General features: G+C 38.2%; 1 protein-coding gene across 1 annotated transcript in view; it reads left to right on the plus strand.

The window, feature by feature from the left end:
* The window catches only part of LOC103186169 (potassium channel subfamily K member 2), a 39,268-nt gene extending 25,304 nt beyond the window's left edge, over nucleotides 1-13,964 (plus strand). The window contains exons 4-7 of the mRNA XM_007905036.2: nucleotides 1,275-1,435; nucleotides 5,801-5,987; nucleotides 9,561-9,703; nucleotides 13,619-13,964. Of these exons, the coding sequence (XP_007903227.1) occupies nucleotides 1,275-1,435; nucleotides 5,801-5,987; nucleotides 9,561-9,703; nucleotides 13,619-13,933 (806 nt within the window). The 3' untranslated portion in view covers nucleotides 13,934-13,964. The remainder of the gene's footprint in view (nucleotides 1-1,274; nucleotides 1,436-5,800; nucleotides 5,988-9,560; nucleotides 9,704-13,618) is intronic.
* The last annotated feature ends 11,947 nt before the right edge of the window (nucleotides 13,965-25,911 follow it).

Below are 25,911 nucleotides of genomic sequence, written 5' to 3' on the forward strand. Positions count from 1 at the left end.
TTGGGACATCCTCCCGACGTGAAAGGTGCGATACACAAATATAATTTTGTATTGTATAATGTCTGTCTTTGCATCATAAATTGTCTACTGACTAACTTTGAAATGCCAAACTTGATAAACATCAACCTTCAATAAAGCTGTATTTTTCACTGGCTGGTAGATTATCACCCAGTTTTACAATGACTTACTGCTCTTGTGTGTGTAATAATAAACTCCAGGCAATAGTACCACTTGCTTCCAAATTGAAAACTGATGAAAGGTTGGCAACAAATGGTGGGGAACGCGGTGGGGGGCGAAAGCCCAGTGATTATCATTATGTCACTTCTTTTCAATTAGATTTTTTTTATAAGGGCATAAAAAGGGATGAGTCGCGTCAATAGGTAGGATATCACCATATGTTTTCATGATAATAATTTTGATTTCAATACTCACAGCAAAAGTTCCAGCTAATAAAATAAATAATTCTAGATTCAAGTTAGGATGAAATGATCAAACTCATATATTCAGAGCATTCCAGCTGGATTTAAATTAAAATTTTAAAATGTAGTTTGTAAGTAATGGAAGATAAGGCGATAAATGTAAACTGAAACAAATATGCCAATATTTCTGGGCACAGAGGGGAAGGGGAAGGAGTGGTGTTGTTTGTGGAGGCAAAGGAGGCTGAGCTTAAATAGTAGATGTATGGGGATGGATAAATATTCTATAGATTTTGTTTATCTTAGGATATGATACATAGACTGGATAGTTTGATGGATGGACGGGGTAGGTTTTGAGTGAATTCTTCAATTCAGTCTTAAATTCGATTCTTTTTAAAAACAGTTGTTTGGAGATTAAGACTGAATTGAAGGCTTTTCTAAAATTGTGGAAGATCTTAACATTTTAAGACATTATGGCATTACTGACTTAGTGGAATTTTGGGCCTCCACTATAGAAACCCAGGAAAAAGGAAGGGAATGAACCAATTTCCTCCTTGGAACATTCAACAATGAGAGTTTGTTAATTTATTAGAATCTTGCTGATTTCTTCCCTTGTGGTTAGTCATTTACTCGACTTTGTAAACAAGCTGCAATTCAAGAAGCAGTTAGAACTGCTCGAATAGGTTGCTCATTGCTTCCTTGCTGTGAATATGCCCTGTTCATGCTGATGATTCCAGAGGTTTAAATTGCAGTAAATGTTAAGCCACAATTGTAAACTGTTGTAAACTGTATTGTATGTTTAATGTATCTATTCAATTACTTTTAATTTTATTTGGTTTGATTTTGTTTTTGTCCTAGGATTTGGCAACGTGTCTCCGAGTACTGAAGGCGGAAAAATATTCTGCATTATTTACGCTTTGTTAGGAATCCCACTGTTTGGGTTTCTGCTAGCTGGTGTTGGTGACCAACTAGGGACCATATTTGGAAAAGGAATTGCTAAAGTGGAAGATGTATTTCTTGTAAGTCTCATGTGTTACGCATTGTGCTACACAACAAATGTATATAAAACAATTGCATATTTTATAATTCATAAGCTGTAGCAATACATTTTCAAATCTCCTTCAATTTCAGCATTAACTCTGAATTTGCAAGGTGTTTTGCAGAGCATGTACTTCCTTCTCAAACTTGCAATGGCTTTTCAATTTCTACAAACAACATTTCTCTGCTCACCTTCCTTGTCCAAAGATATTTGGCTGGCGTTCCACCGGGGTCAGGCACCCTGCTGTACCTCGCCAATTGGTATGTGAGCTTGGCAGTGAGTTCCAGCAGTTCATTTCCCACTGGGTTAATAAAGCTGAACCCAATCTAGTCCTAAGTAGCAATCAACTGGAGGGTGAGGACTGGCTGAGTTCTCTTTCCCTAACCTGACCACCGAGAATAGTCACGTGCCTCCATGGCAGCTTATCAGCAAACTCAAAATAGACTAGAGATTGAACCTGGGACCTTTCCAGTCTGCTTGTTTCAGCTTTTCGTTGGATAAATACGATGAATCCTTTTGAATGCTGGAACAGAACAATTTGCTAAACATAAAAAGGGAACATGTCAATAATTTACCAAAGTGCCGAACCATAAGTGTTTTTAATCCCTTTAGGTTTTAGACTCTTGAAAAAAATTGGACTTCAATTGAGCAACCAAACATCAGCTATCTTTTAAAAATGATAACAATTCATCATTTTTAATGCAGCGTTCATGATGCGAGTACGATTTTTAAGTTGTAGTTGATTTATTACAATTAGCTTACACCATATGGTTCTTTAGTGCACAAGCTGCTACCAGAAGAAGTGGGTGGACAAAATGTATGAGAAAGCATTTGCAGCTTGTGGATAACTTGGTGGACTCATCAGATGTTCTGCAAAGGTAGTAAATCATCGATGTCAAAGGAAAGAAACAAGCTACAAAAGCTGGGAATTTTTACCCATTGCAGTTTAATTTCATGCATGCTACACGTCTCTGTTTACCTAGCACTGAGTATGGTCCCTAGCTGGTCACTGGTTATTAGTCGTTTGGCGGATCACTAATGGTTAGTAATAATCTTTCAGTCACTCAATCCACGACTGTTTGTGGGACGCTGCTGTACGCAATTGGCTGCTGCATTTCGCTCACAAAATATAGAGCAAATCTCCTAAAGGTATTGAATTAGGTTGTTTTTTGGTTCTGCAAGTGTCAGCATCTATCCATTTTTCACATTGGCACATGGTCAAGGAATTATTGGTGGGAACTTTTTAAACCATATGAGTGGGGGTGGAGAGGTGGACAACTGAATGTGAACCTGCTCTGACCCATTATCCATTAGCACAAATTTTCCATCAGGGAAAATGCTTGGTGTTAAATCTGTCCTATTCTGCCCCCTCGTAATCCAAGATTGCTCAAGCAGATTGTAACAGTACTCCGCCACCCACCCCTCCCATGAATCCAGCTGAAATGTCTAACTCAGCCAAGAAACTAGGAATCTGCTATCTTTCTAGTCTGTATGATTCTGTTCCACTGAACCACTGGAAGCAGCCTATTATTATATTTGGATTATATGATGCAGACATTTTTTCAACGATATTAAAGGTTCTTTTATTCGATAGGTTTTAAAATTGAACTGCGAAAAGCTGGTCTAAGTGTAGAAATGAAAGCTCACATATCCTTCCCTACAAGTCAAGGTGAATCTGGGAAGGGAGGAGGGAGGTTGGGGAGAAGTATTTCAGAGAAAAGTCCAACTTAAACTTGATAAAAACGAGAATATTCCTTCCATTTTATCTTTTAAATCCCAAATAAAATTTTCTGAATTCTACGTAAAATCGTTTGCTCTGAATAATGTGAATTTTGATATGCTCAAAACAAAATTGACAACAGAAGTGCATGGTTTAAGGTAAAACGTCAACATCTTGAATTCAATTTGGCCATACCAGCCACTGAAATGCTGACCTGTCTTTTACTCTTATTTGTCTTGAACCCTTCTCAAAGTCTTCCTCATCCACATCCAATGCAACCTACCAAACTGCACATTTCCACCACAGTCTCGATATAAGAAAATATGAGAAGAAACCGAGTCTCAGGCCTGGTTCTAAGCACCATTCAAAGTTCAGAGTTGAACGTTTGCAGGTACACATGTTTGTTACATATAAAGCATGATCATGTTAAGCCATATTAAATCCAAGGGATACCAAAATAATTTATTGTACAGCATTGGAAATGTGCCAAAAAATCAGGAAATTGCATATAAGATACAAGTTTACATTTATGTAGCTCTTTTCACATTTGAAGGATGCCCATAGGCTCTTAATAATTATGGTTTGACACAGGACCTGGGGGTATGATCCGAGGGGAGTGGGGAAGAGAAAGAGGACTGAAAGTGTGGGCAAAGAGGTATTATCATGCTATTAAGATGACTTTTCATTTTGTTTTTAAAAGTAGTTTTCCGAAAATAAAAATAAATTATTGCCCTTTCTGCTTTCGTGAGCCACACATTTGTACCTTATTATCGCTGCCATTGTCATTCTTTCTATCTGTCACTGACTGACATTGATCCAAGGTGAGACCAGTGCTACTGACTATTTTTTTCCTAACGATGGGATATTCCTCCACCAATGGCCATTGCTCAGAGAGTAATTAGTGACTTATAAACACAGCGTGATGCTGTGATGGGAGGAGGAGAGGGTTGTGTTCATTTTCCCTGATCCACACCTTATGCACTTGTTTGATGCTCGTTTATTCCTTTTTATTTTAACTTGGAGCTGCAAACCTGCATCTTATCTCGAGGAGAGNAAAAAAAACTAGATACAATTGATTTGGCACAGTCAGTATTATTCAGCAAGAATCAAAAAGAACATTGACCTCCCTTAAGGTAACTGTGCTGGGGACATTGCTTCAGATCTATGGTTTTGAATGTACGCCTCTTTGACCATACCTAGTGTCACCTCGCCTTTATTCCCAGCTCAGTCTTAAACTACAGAATTGCTAAGTGCTCTAAGACACTACATAAAAGCAACTTCTTGTTGTAAGCTTTCAACACACCCAAAGATTGATGTCCCAAAGTCCAGGTAGTTTTTCCAGTACAGTTTGCTAAATTAGTGAACATAAGTTTCTTTCCCTTTTACTTTATCCTTTTTAATACTAAAATTCAAAGATATTTGGAAATCTAGAAGTCTGCATTATTTCATCCCATCGTGATTTCTAAAACTTGCCAAATAAACAATAAAACTTTGACTGAGAAGTGGGTAATTTTCAATGACTTTGTTTTGATTCTCATTTGTGTTAGACAATCTGTTTGCAAAACCCATCAGTACATTATTTTACAACACTTGCTATTAGTACCCTGCTGCTATGATGAGCAATGTGAATTCTATTGTGGCTGGAGCCACAGGAAGAAAGATTTTATTCTAAAGGAATCCTTGTTGTTTAATTCTTGAGTTTCTGGTGGTTGAATGCGGGATGAGTGTCCAATCCATGATTGTTGATGTTTTGGTTAGTGTCGTTTTGTGTTTCACCTGTTAACTCGTGAACTGATCTGGATGCTGGCACCTGTATCTGATTTGAATCATTAAACAACTTACGGTGACTGTACACTCTACATTCTCTGGCAATACATTGAGAAATGTAGCTTTGCTCCAACAAACAATAAGGTGAAATTCTGCTGGTTGGTAATATGACTAATTTTGCCTGCTTGCCCTTATAATAGAGGAAAGTCACCAAGGTTGATTCCTTTAACAACTAGTGGAGTACCATTCCTTTAGGCAAGTTTGTGCATTGAATTCTTTTGAATTTGAGAGCAATTCTTTGAGTTTGATAGAATGTGAATACGTTTTTCACATTCTATAGACAAAACAATGTCAAAGTTTCCTCTCTGTTTCATCTTAAAAAAAGAGAAAAATAACTGAAATTAACCTGTGGAGAAAGTTGAGCTAAAAAAAATCTTAGAAAGCTTATTATGTTTTGAGAAACAAGTCGCTGTCACATTGTGAAAAGTCAATATTTCAGCTAAAGTTACAATTTGGCTGTTTAGAATATACCATTCCCAAAGTGGAGAATATTGCATCCTAACAATTGTATGACAGCTTTGTATGAGCATGTTTCCATCTATTGTGTCCGTAGGTTTGCAGTTCCATATTCACCATTATCTGGTTAATGCCTTTGCTATTACCTTGCTTATCTTGTGGGTTTCCAGCTGGTGGTTGCTTTAAGCTGGATGCGCAGCAGAAATAATGGAGTATAAATGGCCCACTCTGAAGTCTTACTGGAATTACTATAAAATGTGAGCAGACACCTATAGAGGACAGAGAATAGGAAGAAATAATTATGTTTTTTAGACTTTTTTTTGTTCTGTTTCTCTTTTTCAGAAGTGGCAAATCAGCCAAACCAAAATCCGTGTGATTTCCACAGTTATATTCATCCTGTTCGGCTGCCTGCTGTTTGTAGCAATCCCTGCCATCATATTTAAGCACATAGAAGGTTGGACAACACTGGAGTCTATTTACTTTGTAGTGATCACCTTGACAACAATTGGATTCGGTGATTATGTGGCAGGTAAGACTATTTGTATCAACTGATTATGAAATAACATTGCCTGTATTTTTCCCAGTCTATCACCAGGGCGCATATTGGTACAATGGAACCTGATTCTGACTTGATGGATTGTGTCCATAAACTTAGACCCCAACTTGAATTGAACTGAGGAAAATTGGCCAAAATTCTGGGGTTGTCAGATTGCCACTAGCATAACTTCCTAGGCATTGTGCGTATGTGTGGTGTGCAGAAAAATAACATCAATGGCTATCTGAGGACTTGGAAGATGTATTTTTTTAGCAGGGAAGCTTCACAAGGTCACAAGATTGGATAGGCCAAGGGGACCTTCTTCACACAAACTAATCTCATTCTTCCAGAACACCCACTCTACCATCCCCCCATCACACATCAGGCAACTTTTTAAATGAGTCCAGTGTCCTGGCCTCAATTACCTTTCCTGGCAACCTGTTGCAGATTGCAAGTCAGCACTTGGAAGATGCATGTACTGTGTTTCTGGTATAGCACCATATTACAGGGTGACTAAAACGTTGTGAAGCTACCCTATTATCTAAACAAAAAATATCATTTATTTAAGACTTATTGGACATTTTAATTGTATTATGACTTTTTGGTCACCTTGTACATCCCTGCTTTAATTGGACCCATGCTAAACCATAACCCTTATACCAGGCTAGCCTGCAATTGGTGCATTTCGCTTCCAATATCAATGGTCCTTTAAACATGGATATCGTAGAATAATTTATGGACACACAATATGGGGGATAAATTAGATTTACAATATTCTGGAGCTGATAGTCATCAAATCTAAAGCGTTATGAAGCATCATTAACTTGGATACTCTTATTTAAAATGACTAATTTTGAATCCCCCTAAAATGTTTCACGGGAATTCTAAAATGACCTTCTGATGAATTAATTATTTGTGTTTCACCTTGGTAAGCACTGTCTCCGCTCTTTGCTCCTCAGTCTCAATGCTGCCTATTTTCTCAAATTAAACAAGTGTTTGGCTATTGCTGTAGGAGGTAGAGCTTTGCCACGTTCTTTTGCATGAGTGAAGTTACTCCACAAAATACAACGTGAAATAATGAAGAACGATGTCTGGAGGTGACACTTGCTTAAACGCACATGGAAAGAGTGATGGAACCATAGAATTTTAGAGGAAAGAAACACGTTCATTCCCTCGTGCCTGTGCTGTTCTCTTTGAAAGAGCAATGCATTCCATCCCATTTACCTGCTTTTTCCTTATTCACCTGCAAATTACTACTTTTTATATTTCTATCTAGTTTCCTCTTGAAAACTAAAAAGTATCTTGCTTCACTGCTGCTGCTGACTGGCCATTCCACATCTTATCAACTCTTTGTTTAAAGGAAATCCTCTTAATCTCCTTGTTGCTTCATTGTTAATTAACTTAAATTGATGTCCTCTTATCAATCACCAGTAGAAATAATTTCTACTCTTTTAAAACACTCAGAACTTTAAATACCCTCATCCTTCTGTGTTCCATCGAAAACAGACCAAGTTCCCCCAGTCTCTTCTCACAGGTTTAACCACTCAGCCTTGGTAGGAACCTAGTAGGACTACACGAACGTTCCATGGAAAGGGTGATCTTGATGAAATAAAACTAACATATTTGGCTCTTTCGGCAACTGAGAGAATTATTTGATAAAGTGATAGCTGGTATTGTTCATGTAGAATGAAGACTGCTGAGTATCCTGGAGATTGTTTTGGGTGATTAGACTACGCTGTTTCTATTTTCTGTGAATTATTGTCAATTAAAAACCTATCCTTCTAAGTAAGATGAGTGAAGATTAATTTGCTGATACAGTGTAAAGTAATTAAGTCATTTGTTTGATTTGCTATGTTGTAACTAATAGCAGCTCTGCCACCAATAACACATGTAAAATAAACAAAGTGGCCATGTTCTCTTGTAGAAGATTCTTCTTCAGTGTCCTGGCCAACAATCCCCCAGATAACATTGGTCATTCACTTCAAGGCTGATTTTGTGACATTGCTGTGTACAAATTGGCTGATGCATTTGTCTACAAATACACAGTCTGTACACTTTACAGTAAATCCTGTAAAGTGCTTTGAGGTGATTCGACGACATGATGATTTGTTATATTCCTCAATGCTGCCCTGAAGAGTCAGCCTGGACTCTGAGCTCAATGTCCTGATATAGGGTTTGTACCCATACCCTTCCAGCTCAGAAGGGAGAGTGATAGCTAGCCTGACACCAACTGAGCCAGGCTGAGGCTCTACTCAGTTGTTGAATACATTCTAATTAAATACTGTCCTTTGAAATGAATATGTACAGATTTCTATACTCTGAAATAGAATATGCTGCCACTTTACAAAAAAAAGTTGACTGTGTCAACAATGTTGACTATTCATCTGGCACAACAAGGTTAACTGGCTTGACATTGCCATGTAGGAGGATGTCATCTCTGTCTAAATAGAATTGTGGTGATACAACTGTACTTACAATTTGTGACACTTCTGACATGTTGTTTGGTCACTCAACAAGAAAGATTAGTGAATGCTAGAAAAGGAGGCATAGAAAAGGCATTTGGGATAAACTAAAAGGAATATTAGAAAAATCAAGAGTACCGATTGCAGCAAGTAGCATCCAAAGGATTTTTTTGAAACTATCATATTTGCAGCACGATATTTTAGAAACCAGATATGTGCTCTAAGAGATAATTTACAGAAAGACGTTATTAGAAGATCAGTTGTATTTTCATATCAGTCTTCATCAATAAAAGCTAAAGCTAGATTCCAAATGCTACCATCTTGTTCAGAAACACCTGATAGAAGTAGAGGTTAAAGCAAGTGGTATGCAAAATGTTAATTATCTGTAGTGATAATTATCACACCACATACAATATTTTCCTCTCATAGGACCATACAAATTTCGACACAGAAGCAAGACATTTATCCCATTGTCTCAATTTTGTTCTATCCTACTCGATTTCAAAAAAATCCTGCTTTTTTCTGCCTATATACTTTCATATCTACATTATTTAAATGTTTGCCTAATTCTCTTTTTTCTGTTGCAACTGATTTGACGCACTCCGTCCCTAATAAAAAAACTTCCGGATTTGTTCTTCGGTGAAGGATAACTATTAAACATTGAAGTTATGAGCAGAGCTCAATGAAGGGAAAATCAAAGAGAAACTAGGAAATAAAACCAAGGAACATTTGAAATAATTTTTAGGCCAACATAAAGGCAGAAAGAAAGTACTTTTCTGTAAAGATAAAGAGAAATATATCAAGGACAAGATCAAAATTATTGAATGAAGAGATCAAACCAATCTAAAGACCAAACAGGCAAAATGTAGTGTAGACTAATAGGTATCATACAAAAGGAAATTGAGGTTACCGAAAAGGATTATCAGAGAAACTATGAGGGAAATAGAAAAGCAGAATGCAGCAAAACAGGATCCAAAAATGNTTTTTTTACTCTTGTTAAAGACTAGATAACATTGTCCAATACACAATGGCTCAGCTTGCTGCTCTGTCATAAAATCTATGAGCTACAGCTTGGCCCAACATATTCTTTTAATATTTTTTTCAGGAGGGAGCCCCGCTATTGATTATTTAGATTGGTACAAGCCTGTGGTGTGGTTCTGGATCCTTGTAGGACTTGCTTACTTTGCTGCTGTTCTGAGCATGATTGGAGACTGGCTTCGAGTCATATCAAAGAAAACCAAGGAAGAGGTGTGTTGTACTTCATATATGTATGTTATTCATATAGTATTTTATTCATTTAGTATGTTATTCATATTGAATAACAATCGCTCAGCGAATACTGGCCTGCTTCATGTCCCCTGCCTGTCCATCCCACTATTTGTTGGCAGCCAAGCTTTCAGCCATTCTATTCCCACTCTCTGGAAATCCCAGAACCCCTCCAACTCACTTGCCCGCTCCCTCCCTCTCCTTATTCAAGGCATGTCTCAAAATGCATCTCTTTGACCACACTTTAGGTCACTTTTCTCCTCTCAGTTCCCACCCTGAGCTCGCGTGCCCATCTGGCATTGCTAAGCCCTTTGAGACATCCCAACCATGTGAAAGGCGCAATATAAATGTCAATTGTATTGTATGTTATTCATGTTCATATTTATTCATATTGTAAAGCATTACTTTTTTGTCATTACGTAGAATCTGAATTATCCGTTCACTGAAATTGTCATTCCAAAGGACACATAAAATATTAATGCAATATATTTATTCTCTTTGCATGCATTCTCTCCACAGCCCTGGCTTTAATATTAATTATGATAGAATTCCAAATGATCCACTATTTAAAAAGTAGTTGGGTCCTTCAGATTTTCTATTGGTGAGCAATTTTAGGATTTTGTTTTGACTCAAGTATTTCAGGACTCAACTCCAGTATTTAGAATTATAAGCATGGTTTTATTGGTGTGATATTATGCATGGCGTATCTATTTGAGCTTGTTGCAGAAAGAGCAAGGACAAGACTGAGCAATATATATTTTATATGTACATATTTTAAATTTTAGTAAAGCATTTGATACAGTATCAACAACAGCAACAAAAATGACACTTGTGTATCGTCGTTCTCGTCAGGAGGACGACCCAAGGCGCTGGACAGTCAGGGATCTGAACCCGAGCTGGTGGTTGGGATTAGGAGAGATGGAGAGCAGGGGTAGGAGGGTGACCGCAGATATGGTCAAAGAGGAGGGTCTTGACACAGGTTTTGGAGGGAGCGAGGCGGAGGGACTGTGGGATGGAGTTCCAGAGGGTGGGGGCAGAGAGGCTGAAGGCTCACCCACCTGGGTGGTTTGCAAAATTATAACTAACTAACACATTTGATTAACTAATGTTGTGCTGACATGGTATATGTTCAGAATTATTTAGTCAAAATATTTTCATTCAGCACTATTGGAATATTGTCACAGTGGTATAATTTGTTTGGTAATTGCTATTTTACAACTGTGAAAAACACAAAGAATTCACCATATGTGAATTAACATTGTTACTTTACATGTTAATTTATATACTAACATATGAAGGAGCAATCCTTCATTTAGCCTAAATATTACTTTTCTTTTTAAATAAAAAATCTATGCGACCAGCTGGGGTCAAATTCCAGTGATCGGAAAAGTTACCTACGGTGGTAGCTGGTCCTTCTTATGGCATTTTCCCTTTATACTCAAGTCACTCTTTACCAGTCGAATGTCTCACTCTTATTGATATCTTCACCACCTTTACTTTTGATTTTCTTTTATTTAAGTTTGAAAATCATCTTCCTGGCCCAAGAACAAGAGGCATTGTGATCAAACACATATTTTAAAAATTCTTCTTGGAACTAAATTATATTGATGATGTGCACTTAAAATGGGATTTCTCCACTATAAGAACAATTTGAGGTCTAATATGCGATTAGTACCCAAAGGATTCTCATTTAGTGAATCCTGGATTCACCCGGATGTGCCTCACATGGACCAGCTGGGGCTCCGTTTGGGCTCAATCTCTTTTCCGACTTCTCTAAGCGGAGATTCAGGGATCAGCCGCAATTTCAAAGTCATTGTCATACAGAAATATACAGCCACTGCCCTCTATGATAGTATATCCTGTGAAACACTTTGAGACATCATCCTGACATGAATTATAAAATTCAAGGATTATTTTATTATTATTTTTGTTTGTATTGACCCACATATCGAAGACTCCCATCCACCAACACTTCTGCAAAATAATAAAATAAAACAAACAGATTCCTGACAAAAGTGATAGAACAATTAAACGTCTCTTACAATTGCAATTGTACTTCAGTTATAGTACATTACCATACATTGTTTTGATAACTTAGTGAATATGATAGGTAATAAACACTTAAAATGGCTGCAGTCTTGGCAGTTCATTTTAGAAGGTGGTATTTATACTTTTATGTTTGTGCCCTTGGTTTCATTATTACTAGTTGCTTTTCCCTTTTTATATTTGTAGTGTTTTTACTTCTCCCTAAGTTATATGAACTGTTGATGTATCAGTCTGTCGTTGGCAGAATGCCAGGAACAAGAACAGTATTCAAAGAATTTCTCTTTGTTCTGTCTCAGTGAGATATCAGTCTCTCATGATGTTACGTGAGATATAAAATGAGTCTCTTTCGACTCAGCAACTAACCAGTTCATGGTCTAATCTTTTTGATAGACCAAAACCTTATTCTGAGGCAAAGCAAAATTATTTTGAGACATACTCCAGAGGCCCAAAGTTTCTAATGGCCTTCATGTTAAAACCTTAAAATGCATTAAAATTTGTATTGGTATAGAATTTTAGAAAACTCTTAAATTCAGTCCTAAATTAAAAGCCGGTTTTCCACATTTCTTACAGAAAGTTTAAATTTGTTTAAAACAGTGCCGCGAGACTCTGTCATGTGTGGAGTCCTGTTATATAAGGCAAGTTGTTGTTCTTAATACATATTTATAGCTATTAATGTCAAAACATATTGCAAATGAAATGATTTAAAATGAAATTAAACATAAATCACCTGCCTCAGATTAAAAAATGTTTTTGGGAAGGATCTAAAAAGGAGGAAATCGTTTTCCTGGAGTCTTGTGCTGCCAACTTGTAGTTTGTGCCAATATTAATTTGCACTGGCATTAAATAAGAAACACTGCTAATGTTGTCCCGATTGTGCTCCTCAGTCACAAGAGCACATGCTGAGAATCTCCGTGAATATATGGGCTCTGTTATTGTCAAATTATTTGTTCAATCATGATTGATTCTATAAACTATACTAAAGCACTTCCTCCTGACATAAAAGGCGCTATACAAATGTAAGTTGTTTTGTTAAAGGATGATTGCAGATCAACTAAATTACATATAACGAACATTCCTCCTCCATTTTCACACACACACACACACACACACACAAGTACACATTGGAAAACCAACCAATTCCCTTGCATGAAATTGCAATTTATGTAATAGTGTCACATAGTCTAAGATGACACTCCAATGCAGTGCTGGGATTTGCTGCATTATTGGAAGTGCCGACCATCGGATGAGGCATTAAATTCAATTCAGGGATGGGGTGAAACCTTAAGCAAGTTTACTTACTCCAGATGCTTCTGTTTACCAGCAGTAAGTAGGAACCTTGTTGTTAATTGATTCACGGATTGTTTTTCAGAGGTAATAACCCCTTCAAAAAAAGATTTGGTCACTCAATCCACGACTGTTTGTGGGACAATGCTGCGCAATTGGCTGCCGCATTTTGCCCACAAAATATACAGTCAGTTCACTTTACAGTATTTTCTCTGAAGCGCTTTGAGTGATCTCAACGATGTGATAGGGTGCTGTATCAAATGCAAGGATTATTATTATTAAATTTCCATGAGGTTCCGTGTTCCTGTCCAGGAAGATCCCTTGGCACTATTCGAAAAGAGAAGGGAGTTTCTCCCATTTCCTGGCCAACAGCTACCCCAAATAAAATTGGTAATTCACTCCATTGCTGTTTGACGTGTGCAAAGTCGGTTGCTGCATTCACCCACAAAAATACACAGTCACTCCTCAGTCCCACTTTGCAGTTTATCCTGTGAAGCACTTTGAGGTGTCTCGAAGATGTGATTGGGTGCTTTATGAAATGCAGAGATTATTATTATTTTTCTCCAGGTTGGAGAGATTAGAGCTCACGCTGCTGAATGGACGGCCAATGTCACAGCGGAATTCAAAGAGACTCGCAGGCGACTGAGTGTGGAAATTTATGACAAGCTTCAGAGAGCCACGTCCATCAAAAGGAAACTGTCCTCAGAGATGGGAGGGCAGCAAGCACAAGAGTTAACTCCAGGCAAAAGAACATTGTCAGTCAACCTGATGGATGAAAGAGACACTCTGCCAACTCTGTCAAAAAATGGTAGTCTTTATCTTAATGGCTTGTGCCCTCAGTATACTAGTGGAGAACTGTCAGTTATCGAAGACATCAAGTGAAATCAAGTGGAAAATATGAACTGTAACAAACAATTGAACTCAAAGCCAAAAAAGCAGACTTTTTTTCAAGGAAAAAAATTCTCAGATTAAACTGTCACCAGATAATATCTTTCCTAAAAACACAAGGTCACAAGGTAAAGGTGCTGCAAGAGAATGTAGTCTGAAGCTGATTAACTTCCATTTATATTAGGTTTGGTTTCAGTGTCAATCTGCTATGCTGCTTTTACACTATAGGGAATCAAATCAGTGCCTTAACTTTTTGGCAGGAGCAGAACCTAAAGCTCATGCACTTTGCATGTCTGCATGTCCATTTGGGATTGTTATACATTTCTAGCCGGAACCTTGAACAAGATTGTAAAGAGGGAAATCTGATGAGTCACAATCACCAGGTTGAAGCTGAACTCAAAAGAACATCAAAGCAACACTCATTTAGATGCACTAAAGTCACAGGCATTGCAAAAAGGTCCTTTGACAAGTACTGTAAATTACAGGAATTTAAATGTGTTTTGCACTTGGATGAAAATCTGCGGCGAAGCAGAGAAGCCTATGGAAATATTCAAAAGACCATCTTGCATTCGTGAAGTGCAGTTGCTATTAAGTTGTCTTAAAACTGCATACTAATGAGAAAAGTAAAAGGTACATTATTAAGAAATTGAAAATCCATTGCACTTTTTAAAAAAAATGTTTCAGCATTTAAAACAGAATCATATATATTGTAATAGTCACCATAGCTTTTACCTGCAGATCATTAATAATGCAATTCTAATTCATCATCTATTGGTATGTACACTTGCCACACAAAACCAAACCTCCCTGGTTTCATTTCTTGGTTGTTTTACATTTGAAAAATCATTTCCACAGGTCATATAAGCCACGCAGTGTTGGCTAAGGCAAAAGTGGTTGTTGGTTAATACGTACAAACATTCCTGAAATGCAAAGAAAAGGATAACTTCCAACTTATGCTTTTTCTCTTGTTTGTCTGAAGAAGGTAGCAGAGAATCATTTCATATCTTTATTACGTGACACGAATAAACGTTGCTCTGATGTATGTTTCATATTTAGATTCAAATATTTGTTACATTTGGATTTTTGGGTGGATGAATTACACTAGTGTAGGAACTGACATTGAGGTCTGTCATATGCCAATTACTAAAAATAGCAATCTTTTTGCTATGATTTTATAATGAGAAAGCTGTAATGAAAAGATCACAAGATTGGTCTGGATGAAGAAGCCCCTTTGGCCCATCCAATCTCATCTCTGCAAAACACCCAACCTACTGACCCCCATCACTATATCAAGCATTTTTTTTAAATGAGTCCAGTGTTCTGGCCTCTACCACCTTTACTGGCATCCTGTTCCAGTCGTTGATTGCCTGAATATTTAGTGATCAAAGTATGATAGACCCCATGTGAAAATGCCAGATCCAATGTGTGGGCATTATCAGTCTTCCTACTATAATGAAAAAGCTGCTGGACTTATAAGCTACGTAAAATAACCCTTGTTTACAAGGATAACAATCCAGGGGTTTATTTTGCTCTGAATGGAACTAACATCAGTCTGAATGCGATTGAGACATTAGCTGAATCCTATTATACCCGCGAGTGCCAGGATGGGCTAGCCTTGAATTCATCAGTGAGAGAGGTCATTGCCCATGTTCAATATTGAGTAGACGGAAACCCATGCAGAAACACAGCACCATGTAGGAAAAACTCTTAGCTTGGTTTGGATACTCTTAGGTATGGTGATGGGTTTCTGCAGATGTCAGACATCCACCTGCCCGAAAATAAATCTTGAAAAATGGTTTTCTGAAGTTCCCAGCCACCAAATTTGAAAATCACCCCATTGCACTAAAATGCAAATATTTGAAGCATATCTTTGACTGTCTCCGGGGCATTTTCACGTCAGGAGTTCTGCTTAAGTTTTAAGAGTCTTCTGAGAGATTTACATCATTTCTAACCCCAGAAAGAAAACAGCACTTAGCGGGAAGTTGCAAATGTTGTAATGTTGTGTGAAAAGACGCACATAAATAGGTTATAAGTTCCGAAGTGTACCATATGACAATTCACATTTTGCTTGAAAAACAAACTATTGCTTTTATTACATAAAATGACATTTAAGATGTTATAACCATTCTTTTGCTTTACAGTACTGAAGTCAAACATATAGGAATTAGTGGCATGTATTTTCTCTATGCTGTTGTCATATTCATTTTTGCTAATAAAATGTGGGTGCTTGAGAGAGCTTGGTTAAGAGAGGTTAACAGTGGATTATTTGTGCAATTACCAGCTGGATTTATGTAGTGGCCTTTTTTTAAAAAATACGCAGGTTTGTATAACATTGGAAATAATACTGTTTGCAAAATGTTTAGTATTTATATTTTAAAACAATTTTCATTTATTTTCCTTGCATTTCTGTCATTGCCATATATCCTCCAGCCTGGGTTGTCTGAGCATCGTGATTTCTCCATGTCCACTGTCAACCTGGGATAAGGTTGGACAATAAGAAGAACAGTTACCATCACTAATACAGATTTTATTTCCTCTGTCCAAGATGGAAGGCCACATCCCTGCAGGGCTCTCTATCGCAAGGCAAGGCTGAAACTGAGGTAGACTCGTTTGAGTGAGAGATATCCACGAGAGGCTCACCCAGTGCTTTCTGAGCACCGAGTGAAGCACTCAATCACTAGCTACCAGACTGCCAAGAGTGAAGGCTTCCTGGTTTTCAGAATTCTTTCAGTAAACCAATACTTGTGACACAGTCAGCCAGTGCCTGTATTTCAGAAAGCTACTGCAGAGCCTAAATGATTCAATGAACGTTTGTTTCAATAGTAAAAATGAAAGCTAGTATAAAATTCCATGCACTTTTATTTTTGGTCAGCCAAGTGTCTGACACATGCAGAAACCCATCACCATGCTTAAGAATATCCAAACCAGACTGAGAGTTTCACATACTCATTCCATCTTTTCCTGGAATCTTCCCTGTGTCTGGAATGAATTATGCACTCTCTCTCTCTCTGGAAGAACACACCCTACTTACCTAATTCTGGAGAGGTGAAGGTTGGCAAGAACCAAGCTTCAGGATAGCAGAGTAACTGTTAAAACCACATAGTTTGCCATTGAAAGCACTGTCTGGCAAGCTTCCTGCTGCCTGTCTGTCCAGAACCATGCTGTGTGTTACAGCTTTGACTTGCAGGAGCTGAGTAGGAAGAATTCCTGTTCCCAGCGACTAATATGTTTCTTCTTTAGAGTGCAAATCGTTCCTTTGCTATTGTTTTAGAAATCCAAATAAAATAAAATGAACTCACCTCCTTTCAGGTACAAAGAAACAATTCCCTGTTGGTGACAGCTCCACACTCTTATCAAATCTTTGCTGAAACCACCCTGGTAAATGCACAAGATCCACACTCAATTATTTCAAAGCTACCTCCAGTGTATTGGAATAATTTTCAAGTCACCACCCACACTTATCAAGGTTTAAAAAGAATGAAGATAGTCAGCTGCATATATTTGGTTATGTACCAACAATTAGGTTATGAAATTACAGAAACTAATGTCATCTGAAAATATTTACCTGTCTGCAATATTTTTCCTCTTTACTGTTGTTCAACAAAGCTACTTGATGTGTGGGCGTGCATGCTCTTTTGGTAAGAAGACTTTTAATTTATGTTGGCATATGTTTAGAATTATGTAGGTTTGTTGCAGTAATCTTCTTAGTGGGGAAATCTGAGAGGGGATTAATATTATTAGCCAAATATGTAAACTTGCTAGGATGTAATCCTCAAGAATACATCGCATTGAATACATATACAACTGCTGTCATCCAAGGCCTTGTCTTTCACCATGCAACCCATGCAACAACTGCATTAAAAATGGCAAACAGTTTCTGTTTAATTCCATTCAGATAGCAAGGATGTAATGTAATGTAGCTCACAGATATCTAACTATTCATACTGTTCTATACCTCACAGTTCCAATTGGGTAACTTGATATACCAAATGGTTGTTGGGGGTGGGGGGAGGGGGAGTTATTTTGATTGCATGAAGAGTAGTGGCCTTATAGGAAATAGCGTGTGATTTTTGCATTGTGAGCTAATTCAGTAATGCGTAAGTAGGGTTTCTGGAAAGCAGAGTAAGTGTTAGGATCTATTCAGAGGAGCAGTTTACATATAGAACAACCCTGTTTACAACAAGGTTGAAATTATAGTCTTTGCAAAACTCAGTATGAGTCACTACTTGCCACTTATAAATTTGGGATTTGAAAAATCTTGAATCACAAGCTGGCAAAGTCTGCAAAAACAGCCATTGAACAAACATCCGTAGGAAAACAGTTTGCAAATTCTTTATTTTCAACCTAATGTCAAAGACTGATTTTAAAAAAATGCTGTGTATATCACATTGGAATAGATCTCTCTGGCTGTAGAAAATGATGAGGACATTTATGCTTTTTGGGAAACAAATGCTATTCTCTCATATGAAATGCTCTTGGACTGGCTAAAATTAATCTAACATATCTAAGAAATGTTTTGGGAAGATCTTCAGGTCAAGGGAGATCTCCAAACAGAGGTCCACGTTTCTGAATTCCTAAAATTACTGATAGACAGGTGTTGTCTCTCTCTTATCTCTTAAGGTGGCCTTCATAGTAATTGATCATCATCACTTCCAATAACCGGAAAGCTTTTTTGGCTTAGTTTTTATACAGGTTTTACCATGGATTTCTCTCTAGGTATCCAGAATCTGATCACTCCCATCATCCAGTGCCACCAGAAGGAAAAAACAAAAAGGTGAATGTTGCATTTAAAACATAGCTCCTGTATTCATTGTGCATCAGTTATGTTAGACTGCTGACCTCTTTATGTGCCAAACATAATCTGTTCATTTTTGAATGGCTGTGTTCAATTTTTCCATGACTGTAAGCCATATTGCTTTATGTACTTTGCTTATAACTTGATTGTTCCATTCCAATTACCGCAATTAAAAAACTTTGAAATGAAATCTTGTGATTTCATAAGTACTGTAGATATTAAGGCAAAGTTTTCTGCCATGGATGGCATAACTCAAGCTGATGTATATAATAAATGCAAAGCAGTTCTGTAAAATATTTAGGGATCATTTTTATTTTACAGCCAGAAATTCCATTTAGTTTTAAGGACAATTTGCCTTAATGCGTAAGAGAGGCAGATTTGTGAAAAATTTATGAATTCAGCTTTAATCTGAACACAGTTCCTTTCTGAAAACTGTAAACATTGGCTCTAAAATAGGACAACAGTTCTGCACAATCTTACATTTAAAGATAATGTGGTTTTACAGACTAAGAATAGATAATGTTGTCCTCTGCTATTAAAAATAAGCCATATTTAAATATTTATCATTCAAGAATTAAGTTATATTGAGCTAGCGTCTTTGAATTCATTATATTCATTCGTAATTCATAGTGTCTTTCATATCAGGTGGATGTCTCAAAGCAATTCACAGGATATACTGTAAAGTGAAATGATTGATTTTTGTGGGCAAACACAGCAGCCAATTTGTGCACAACAATGTCTGACAAGCAGTTGTGTATATATATATATACTATTATTTAATGGCATTTTCTCTATGGTCGTGCATACGTCTTTATAGCTGTAAAGTTAGTGTTCCAAAGAGTTCAGTTTTGAGTGTACAGAGTTTAATGATATGATAAAGCATTAACTGTTCACCCGGTGATTCAGAAAATGTATTAAGTAGCTGAGCCATACAAAACGGATAGGTCCCAGATTCATTCTGTGATTACAGGGCTGAGTCGCACATTCTGGAGCAGAACCAGGGACAAGAAAATCATTGTGGTCTTTCATTTTAAAAAATGAGTGATGATAATTAACAATGAAGACACCGCTACTGCTAAAATATGAGAAACTTAGAAGGAATTAGAAAAGGCAATTCAGGCCTGACTGGTTCACAGAGTTGTGGCCTGTGGCACCAATATGTTCAGATCATTTCTATCGCCCTCTTGACTTCTTCTATAATTCGCACAAATAGGCTCTAGCAGAATTATTTTAACTTGAAGCAGCAATGGTCTGTTGCTGGGAGCAGGCATTTGGTCCCTGACAGAAAGACAATTAATATTCATATTTTTAGGAAATCCATAAGCAACGGAGCTGTATTCGTGGCTGGAAGGTAGCAGATTTTGTCCTGTTATTCACAACAGATTGAGAAATCAGTCTGCAAATTAAACAGGTCAGTGTAACATTTGCAATGGAGAAAACAATTGAGAGCATAATGCTGGAGGTTATCGATAAACATCCAAAAAACAGGCTGTAAACATCAACATCTATTGGATTGTAGTCCACTGGAATTCCTTGAGGAGGTACTGAAACAGATGGATGAGGGCTATCTTATGGAATGGAGCAGACTCCCTGAAAATAACTGGGTAAGTGCTGTTGGTTGTAGCAGGAAATCGTATTTTGTGGAGGGAAGCAGATAAGGCTTGAGTAGTGGATGTGGGCTGGGTGAATATTTGGGAGATTTGCTTGCTTACCTCTGGAATTCAGGAAATATTTATGTATATGTACATCAACAACAATACAACAATAACAACTTGCAATATATAGTCTAAACATTCAGAAGTAAGTAATCCTGTCACTTTGGATTTTCTATGCTATTTTGATGTCTTGATTGAAGCTTCACATACTCAGTTCTGCTTTTGTACTGAGTACCTTATTAAGATTTTGAGATGATGCAGGAAAATTCAGGATCCCTGACCAAACAAATGTAAAAAAAAGTACAACATTATGCTAAATAAAATTTCTTTCAGTCGCTGAATGGAATCATTAAACATTTTAGATCTAGCCTTACCCACCACAGTCACTGCTGAAGACCAAAGAGCAGGCAGAAACCTTTCTAAAAGACTTAGAGCTTTGTCCCACATGCAATGCACACAAAGTAGTTTACTGTGTACTGCATTATTTCTGGTTGCAAGAAAAATTGTCTTTCCCCCAGATTTAATCTGTAAAATGTGACAAAGGTAACTTGATGTTAATTGTTAATTCACCTATTCTACAATGTCTCTTTGTTGTATAACATACACAGTTACAATATATTGGAATAGTGGCAGGAAATACATGTTAATGAGAATATGCAGAAATTCAGAAACAAGGGTTTGTTGGTAAATTAGATAAATAACCTATATATTTAAGCAATCATAAATGTGATCATTTGAATCTTTGAAGAAAATCAAGCAGAATCATTAATAATGATCAGCATGATTTTAAATGAAATTGTGGGTTAGAACACTGTCCATTCACTTTGTCGATTTGGATCTGAATGATGGGTTGAATGTCGCCTACTAGCTTACATACAAATTTATTTACCCTTTTCAGGCCTGGAGGACATCTCAAAGTTCTTTACAGGATTCACTGTAAAGTGCAGTGGCTGTGTATTTTGTAAGCCAATTAAAATAGCTAACCTGCACACAGCAATATTCCCAAAATAGCTATTAATTTTTAAATGGGGAATGTTGGCAAGATGCCTGGGAAATTCGCTTCTCTTTTCAAGTAGTGCATGTGATCTTTAATGTCCACCTGAACAGGAAGACGAGACCTCAATTTAACATCTTATCTGATGGATGACACCTCCAACAATGCAGAGTTCTGACGTGAGACTTGAACCCAAATCCATTCTGAGATTATCTTGGAGGTAAAGGACAACCCCCGGCTTCTCTTTTCCACCACTATCCGTCTCCTCTGTCCATCTTCCCAAACCTTGCCTATCCTCTCCTCAAACTCCAACTGTGAGGAGATGCTGGACATCATCAAATCTAAAATCGAGGGGATACGTACAGCCACCTCAGCCCTGTCCACAGCCACCCCCACATCATCTCTCCCTCATGACCCACCTCCCACCCATCCCCCCCTATACTCCTTTGACCCTATCTCTCCCTCCTCCCTCACCACGACTGTCTGCAAACTCAAACCCACCATCTGCTCCCTTGATCCCATCCCCACCTCTCCCGTCTCCCAGATCCACCTTCTGGCCCCTCTCCTGTCCGATGTCATCAACTTCTCCCTGTCCACCGGTTCAGTTCCCACCCCCCTAAAAACAGCCGTCATCACCCCTATCCCGTAAAAATCTTCCCTGGACCCATCCCTCCTCTCCAGCTACCGCCCCATCTTTAATCTCCCATTCCTCTCCAAGATCCTGGAATGAGCCGTCGCGTCCCAGCTCCGCTCCTTTTTCTCTCACCATTCTCTCTTTGAACCCCTCCAATCCGGCTTCTGCATTGCCCACAGCACGGAAACAGCCCTGGTAAAGGCACTAATGATATTCTGAACATCTGTGATCAGGATTCCCTCTGCTTCCTTGTCCTCCTCAACCTCTCTGCCGCCTTCGACACTGTCGACCACGCCATCCTCATACACCCCCTCTCCTCTTTACTTAATCTTCATGGATCTGCCCTTGCCTGGTTCGATTCCTATCTTTCTCACCATCTCCACTTTGTTGCCCCTAAGGGTTAGGGTTAGGGTTAGGGTTAGGCTCAACCCTCCTTGAAGTCCCGCCTCAAGACCCTCCTCTTCAACCATGCCATCAGCCACCTCCCTTCCCCTCCCCCCCCCCCCCCCCCCAACCCCAGCTCGGTTCTGAAATGTTGTACTCTGTCCAGCGCCTTGGGACGTCCTCCCGATATGAAAGGCGCTATACACATGTAATCTTCTTCTTGTTGTTGAGGTAGAACCAAGGGGTCTACTAACTGAGCCAGCCTGACACCTAAATGGTCCTATATGAATTGAGCTTGGACAATCTGAACCCGTTCCTATCGGCGTAGCTTCACTGCATAAAAACACTCAGAAATCGTGACAATATTACTTAGAGAATGTTTCAGTGCTACTCTGATGTGTGAAACAGGATGATTCAGAGTATTTTACTTTTAGGTCTTTGTTTTCTAAAGTTGTTGAGAAAATCTTGAGAGAAACATTCCATTCCCAATTAGAAATCTTTTCTCAGTGGAGTTGGAAGTGCTTTGCAGTAAAACAAACCTGATTTAGCTTGATTTGTATGAGCACAAAAACACACATTGAAATAAGAAAATGATTTGAAATTTCCCAATGCATGCTAATTCTTAGACAATCCACAAAATAAATTGTTTCTTTTTAACTCCTAATTTCATATTTTCAGGCTCCAATCTCTTTCTCTCTGACTTTTAAAACTAGCTTACCTGTGTTGTTAATAGAAATTGTATTCTTCAATAGTTAATAAAAGCCTGCGCAGGCAGAATAATATGAATGGAAGAAATCGCAAAGGTAAGGAACAATGAAGAATTCAGCAGGATTGGTCCAATATCGGAAGCAAGCTGTGAGTAAGATCATCTATACTTACAATGTTCAACAACAAAGCTTCAATCTAAGCATACATCCTGCTATTGTTGAAATCATTACTATTGCTAATTATTTATTAATTAATCATCATTACTCCAAAAACAATGTCACTCAATGCCCGACTGTTTGTGGGACACAGCTATACGCAATTGACTGCCATGTTTCACCCGCAAAATACAGTCACTCCACTTTACAGTATATCATGTGAAGCACTTTGTGATGTCTCAACAATGTGATAAAGATACTGTATAAAATGCAAAGATTATTATTATTGCGTTAAATATTTATTTTGAGAAAACCCTTCAGAGGAACATCATTCATGGAGCCAAAGTAGGATTCTGCAGTTACGAACTGTGTATCCTCTACATACATACATATTATGGAGTGGAATAAAGAGAAAAAGACATGTAAGAAAGGACAAACTGAATGCAATGTTATGCAGAAAGAATTTCCAGTTTATGCCACTTTCACACTGAAATGTTTCAGAGCCATTTACTATCAGGTTTAGTGCTTGTTTTTGTGGGCAAACACGGTAGCTGTTTGCAACAACAAGCTCTCATGAATAGCCTGGAAGATTGTTGTCCAGGACTCCTTCTCTTTTCAAGTAATGTCTTGGGACCTTTAACATCTACTCAAACAGGTAGAGAGGACCTTGGGTTAATATCTCAAACAAAGGAGGTGAATCTCTGACAGTTAGCATTCCTAGCATAGACCAGAAGATGAATTCCTGACTTGAACCCATAACCTTTTGACCGAGGCAAGAATGCTACCATCTTAGTCAAGCTGGCACACAAATCTATATCCGTAAATTCAGTTTATGGTGGTGATGGCTTGACTAAGTAGCTTACGATGTACTGATACTTATACTTTGAAAGTGTATAATTTAAAAGTAATGTTTGTATTAATAACTTAAGATTGTATATTTCTTTTAAGTTTCACCTACCTAATACAGTCAATTCACTTTACAGTGTATCCTGTGAAGTGCTTTGAGACATCTCGATGAAGTGATAAAGACTATATCAAATGTAAGGATTATTATTATTTTATTATTTCCCAAATAATTAACAACATTTACTGTCTTTTGTTGGCACTCCTTTCCACTGTGTTTCTGTCTTTAGGCGATCAATTCACCCACTAGCATAAAATGTGCTGATGTCATTTAATTTTGGGTGCTGAAGTGGCAAAGACGATTTATTAATACCAAAGAAGGTTATGAGATTTATAGACTTTTCATTACATTGCCTGGCTAGGAGTATGAATGAATGATCTTTGCAAGTACATGGCCCATCAGGTCTAAATAAAGACCAGTGTCTAAATGAAAACTAACTCAAATGGTTACAGTTGATAAAGCTTTAGATTCTAACATCAATATTTTGCCGATCTGTTGCTGGTTAGCAAATACATATGATCGATGGCGCAGATGTCTAAATCTAAAAATCATAATATTCTTAACACTGTACTTATGTTTAAAGTTATTTATATAATAATAATCCTTGCATTTGACATAGCATCTTATCATGTTGACAAGACATCCCAAACGGCTGCACAGGATTTACTGTAAAGTATAGTGATTGTATTTTGAAGGCGAATGCAGCAACCAATTTGCACACAGCACTGTTCCACAAACAACCATGAAGGAAATTAATATTTTTTCCTGGGGAATTGTTGGCCAAGTGACCAGGCTTGAACACACAGTCTTGTGAATCAGCGATGAGAGAGCTACTAACTGAGCCAGAATGACACCTATACATTACAAATATATTCAGCGCAATGGAAAGATACACTGGTAGAAGCTAAATTGAGGCAAAATCAGAAGACACAATGAGAAACTTTAAACCTCACTTTTCACATGTGAGCTATGACGTTCCTTTCATTTGTGATAAGCTTTTTATTCTACTCTTCCAGCAATAACAATAGGACTATGCAAATAATATAATTTGTTTTGCTGGCAGCTATAAAGGTCAGAAGATGGTGAGGAATACTAAACACAGAAGGCCATGCATCTTTTGACTGACATGTTTTCATGCTTTTAACATGGTGAGAAAAATTACAATAACCAGATTACATTTTCACATCGGGAGGATGTCCCAAGGCACTGGACAGAGTACAGCATTTCAGACACGAGCTGGGGTCATGCGGGGAGAAGGGAGGGGAGGGGAAGGGGGGTGGCCGATTGCATGGTCGAAGAAAAGGGTCTTGAGGCGGGACTTCAAGGACGCTAAGGAGCGGGCGAGGCGGAGGGACTGGGGGATGGAATTCCAGAGGTTGGGGGCAGAGTGGCTGAAGGCTCTCCCACCAATGGTGGGGCGGGTGGGTCGGGGGACGTGAAGCAGGCCAGAGCCGGCTGAGTGGAGGGAACGGGCGGGTTGGTAGGTTGTTAGGAGGTTGCAGAGGTAGGGTGGGGCGAGGCCATGGAGGGCTTTGTAGGTGAAGACCAGGATCTTGAACTGGATCTTCTGAAGGATAGAGAGGCAGTGGAGTCGGGCGAGAGTGGGGGAGATGGGGCTTCTGAGTTTGGTGCGGGAGAGGACATGGGCTGCAGAGTTCTGGATTATCTGCAGCCTGTGGAGGGAGGAGTTGGGAAGGCCAACAAGCAGGGTGTTTGCATAGTCAAGCCTGGGGGTGATGAAGG

This window comes from Callorhinchus milii, unplaced genomic scaffold (assembly GCF_018977255.1).
Source record: "Callorhinchus milii isolate IMCB2004 unplaced genomic scaffold, IMCB_Cmil_1.0 Scaffold3, whole genome shotgun sequence".
In the NCBI taxonomy this organism is placed as follows: domain Eukaryota; kingdom Metazoa; phylum Chordata; class Chondrichthyes; order Chimaeriformes; family Callorhinchidae; genus Callorhinchus; species Callorhinchus milii.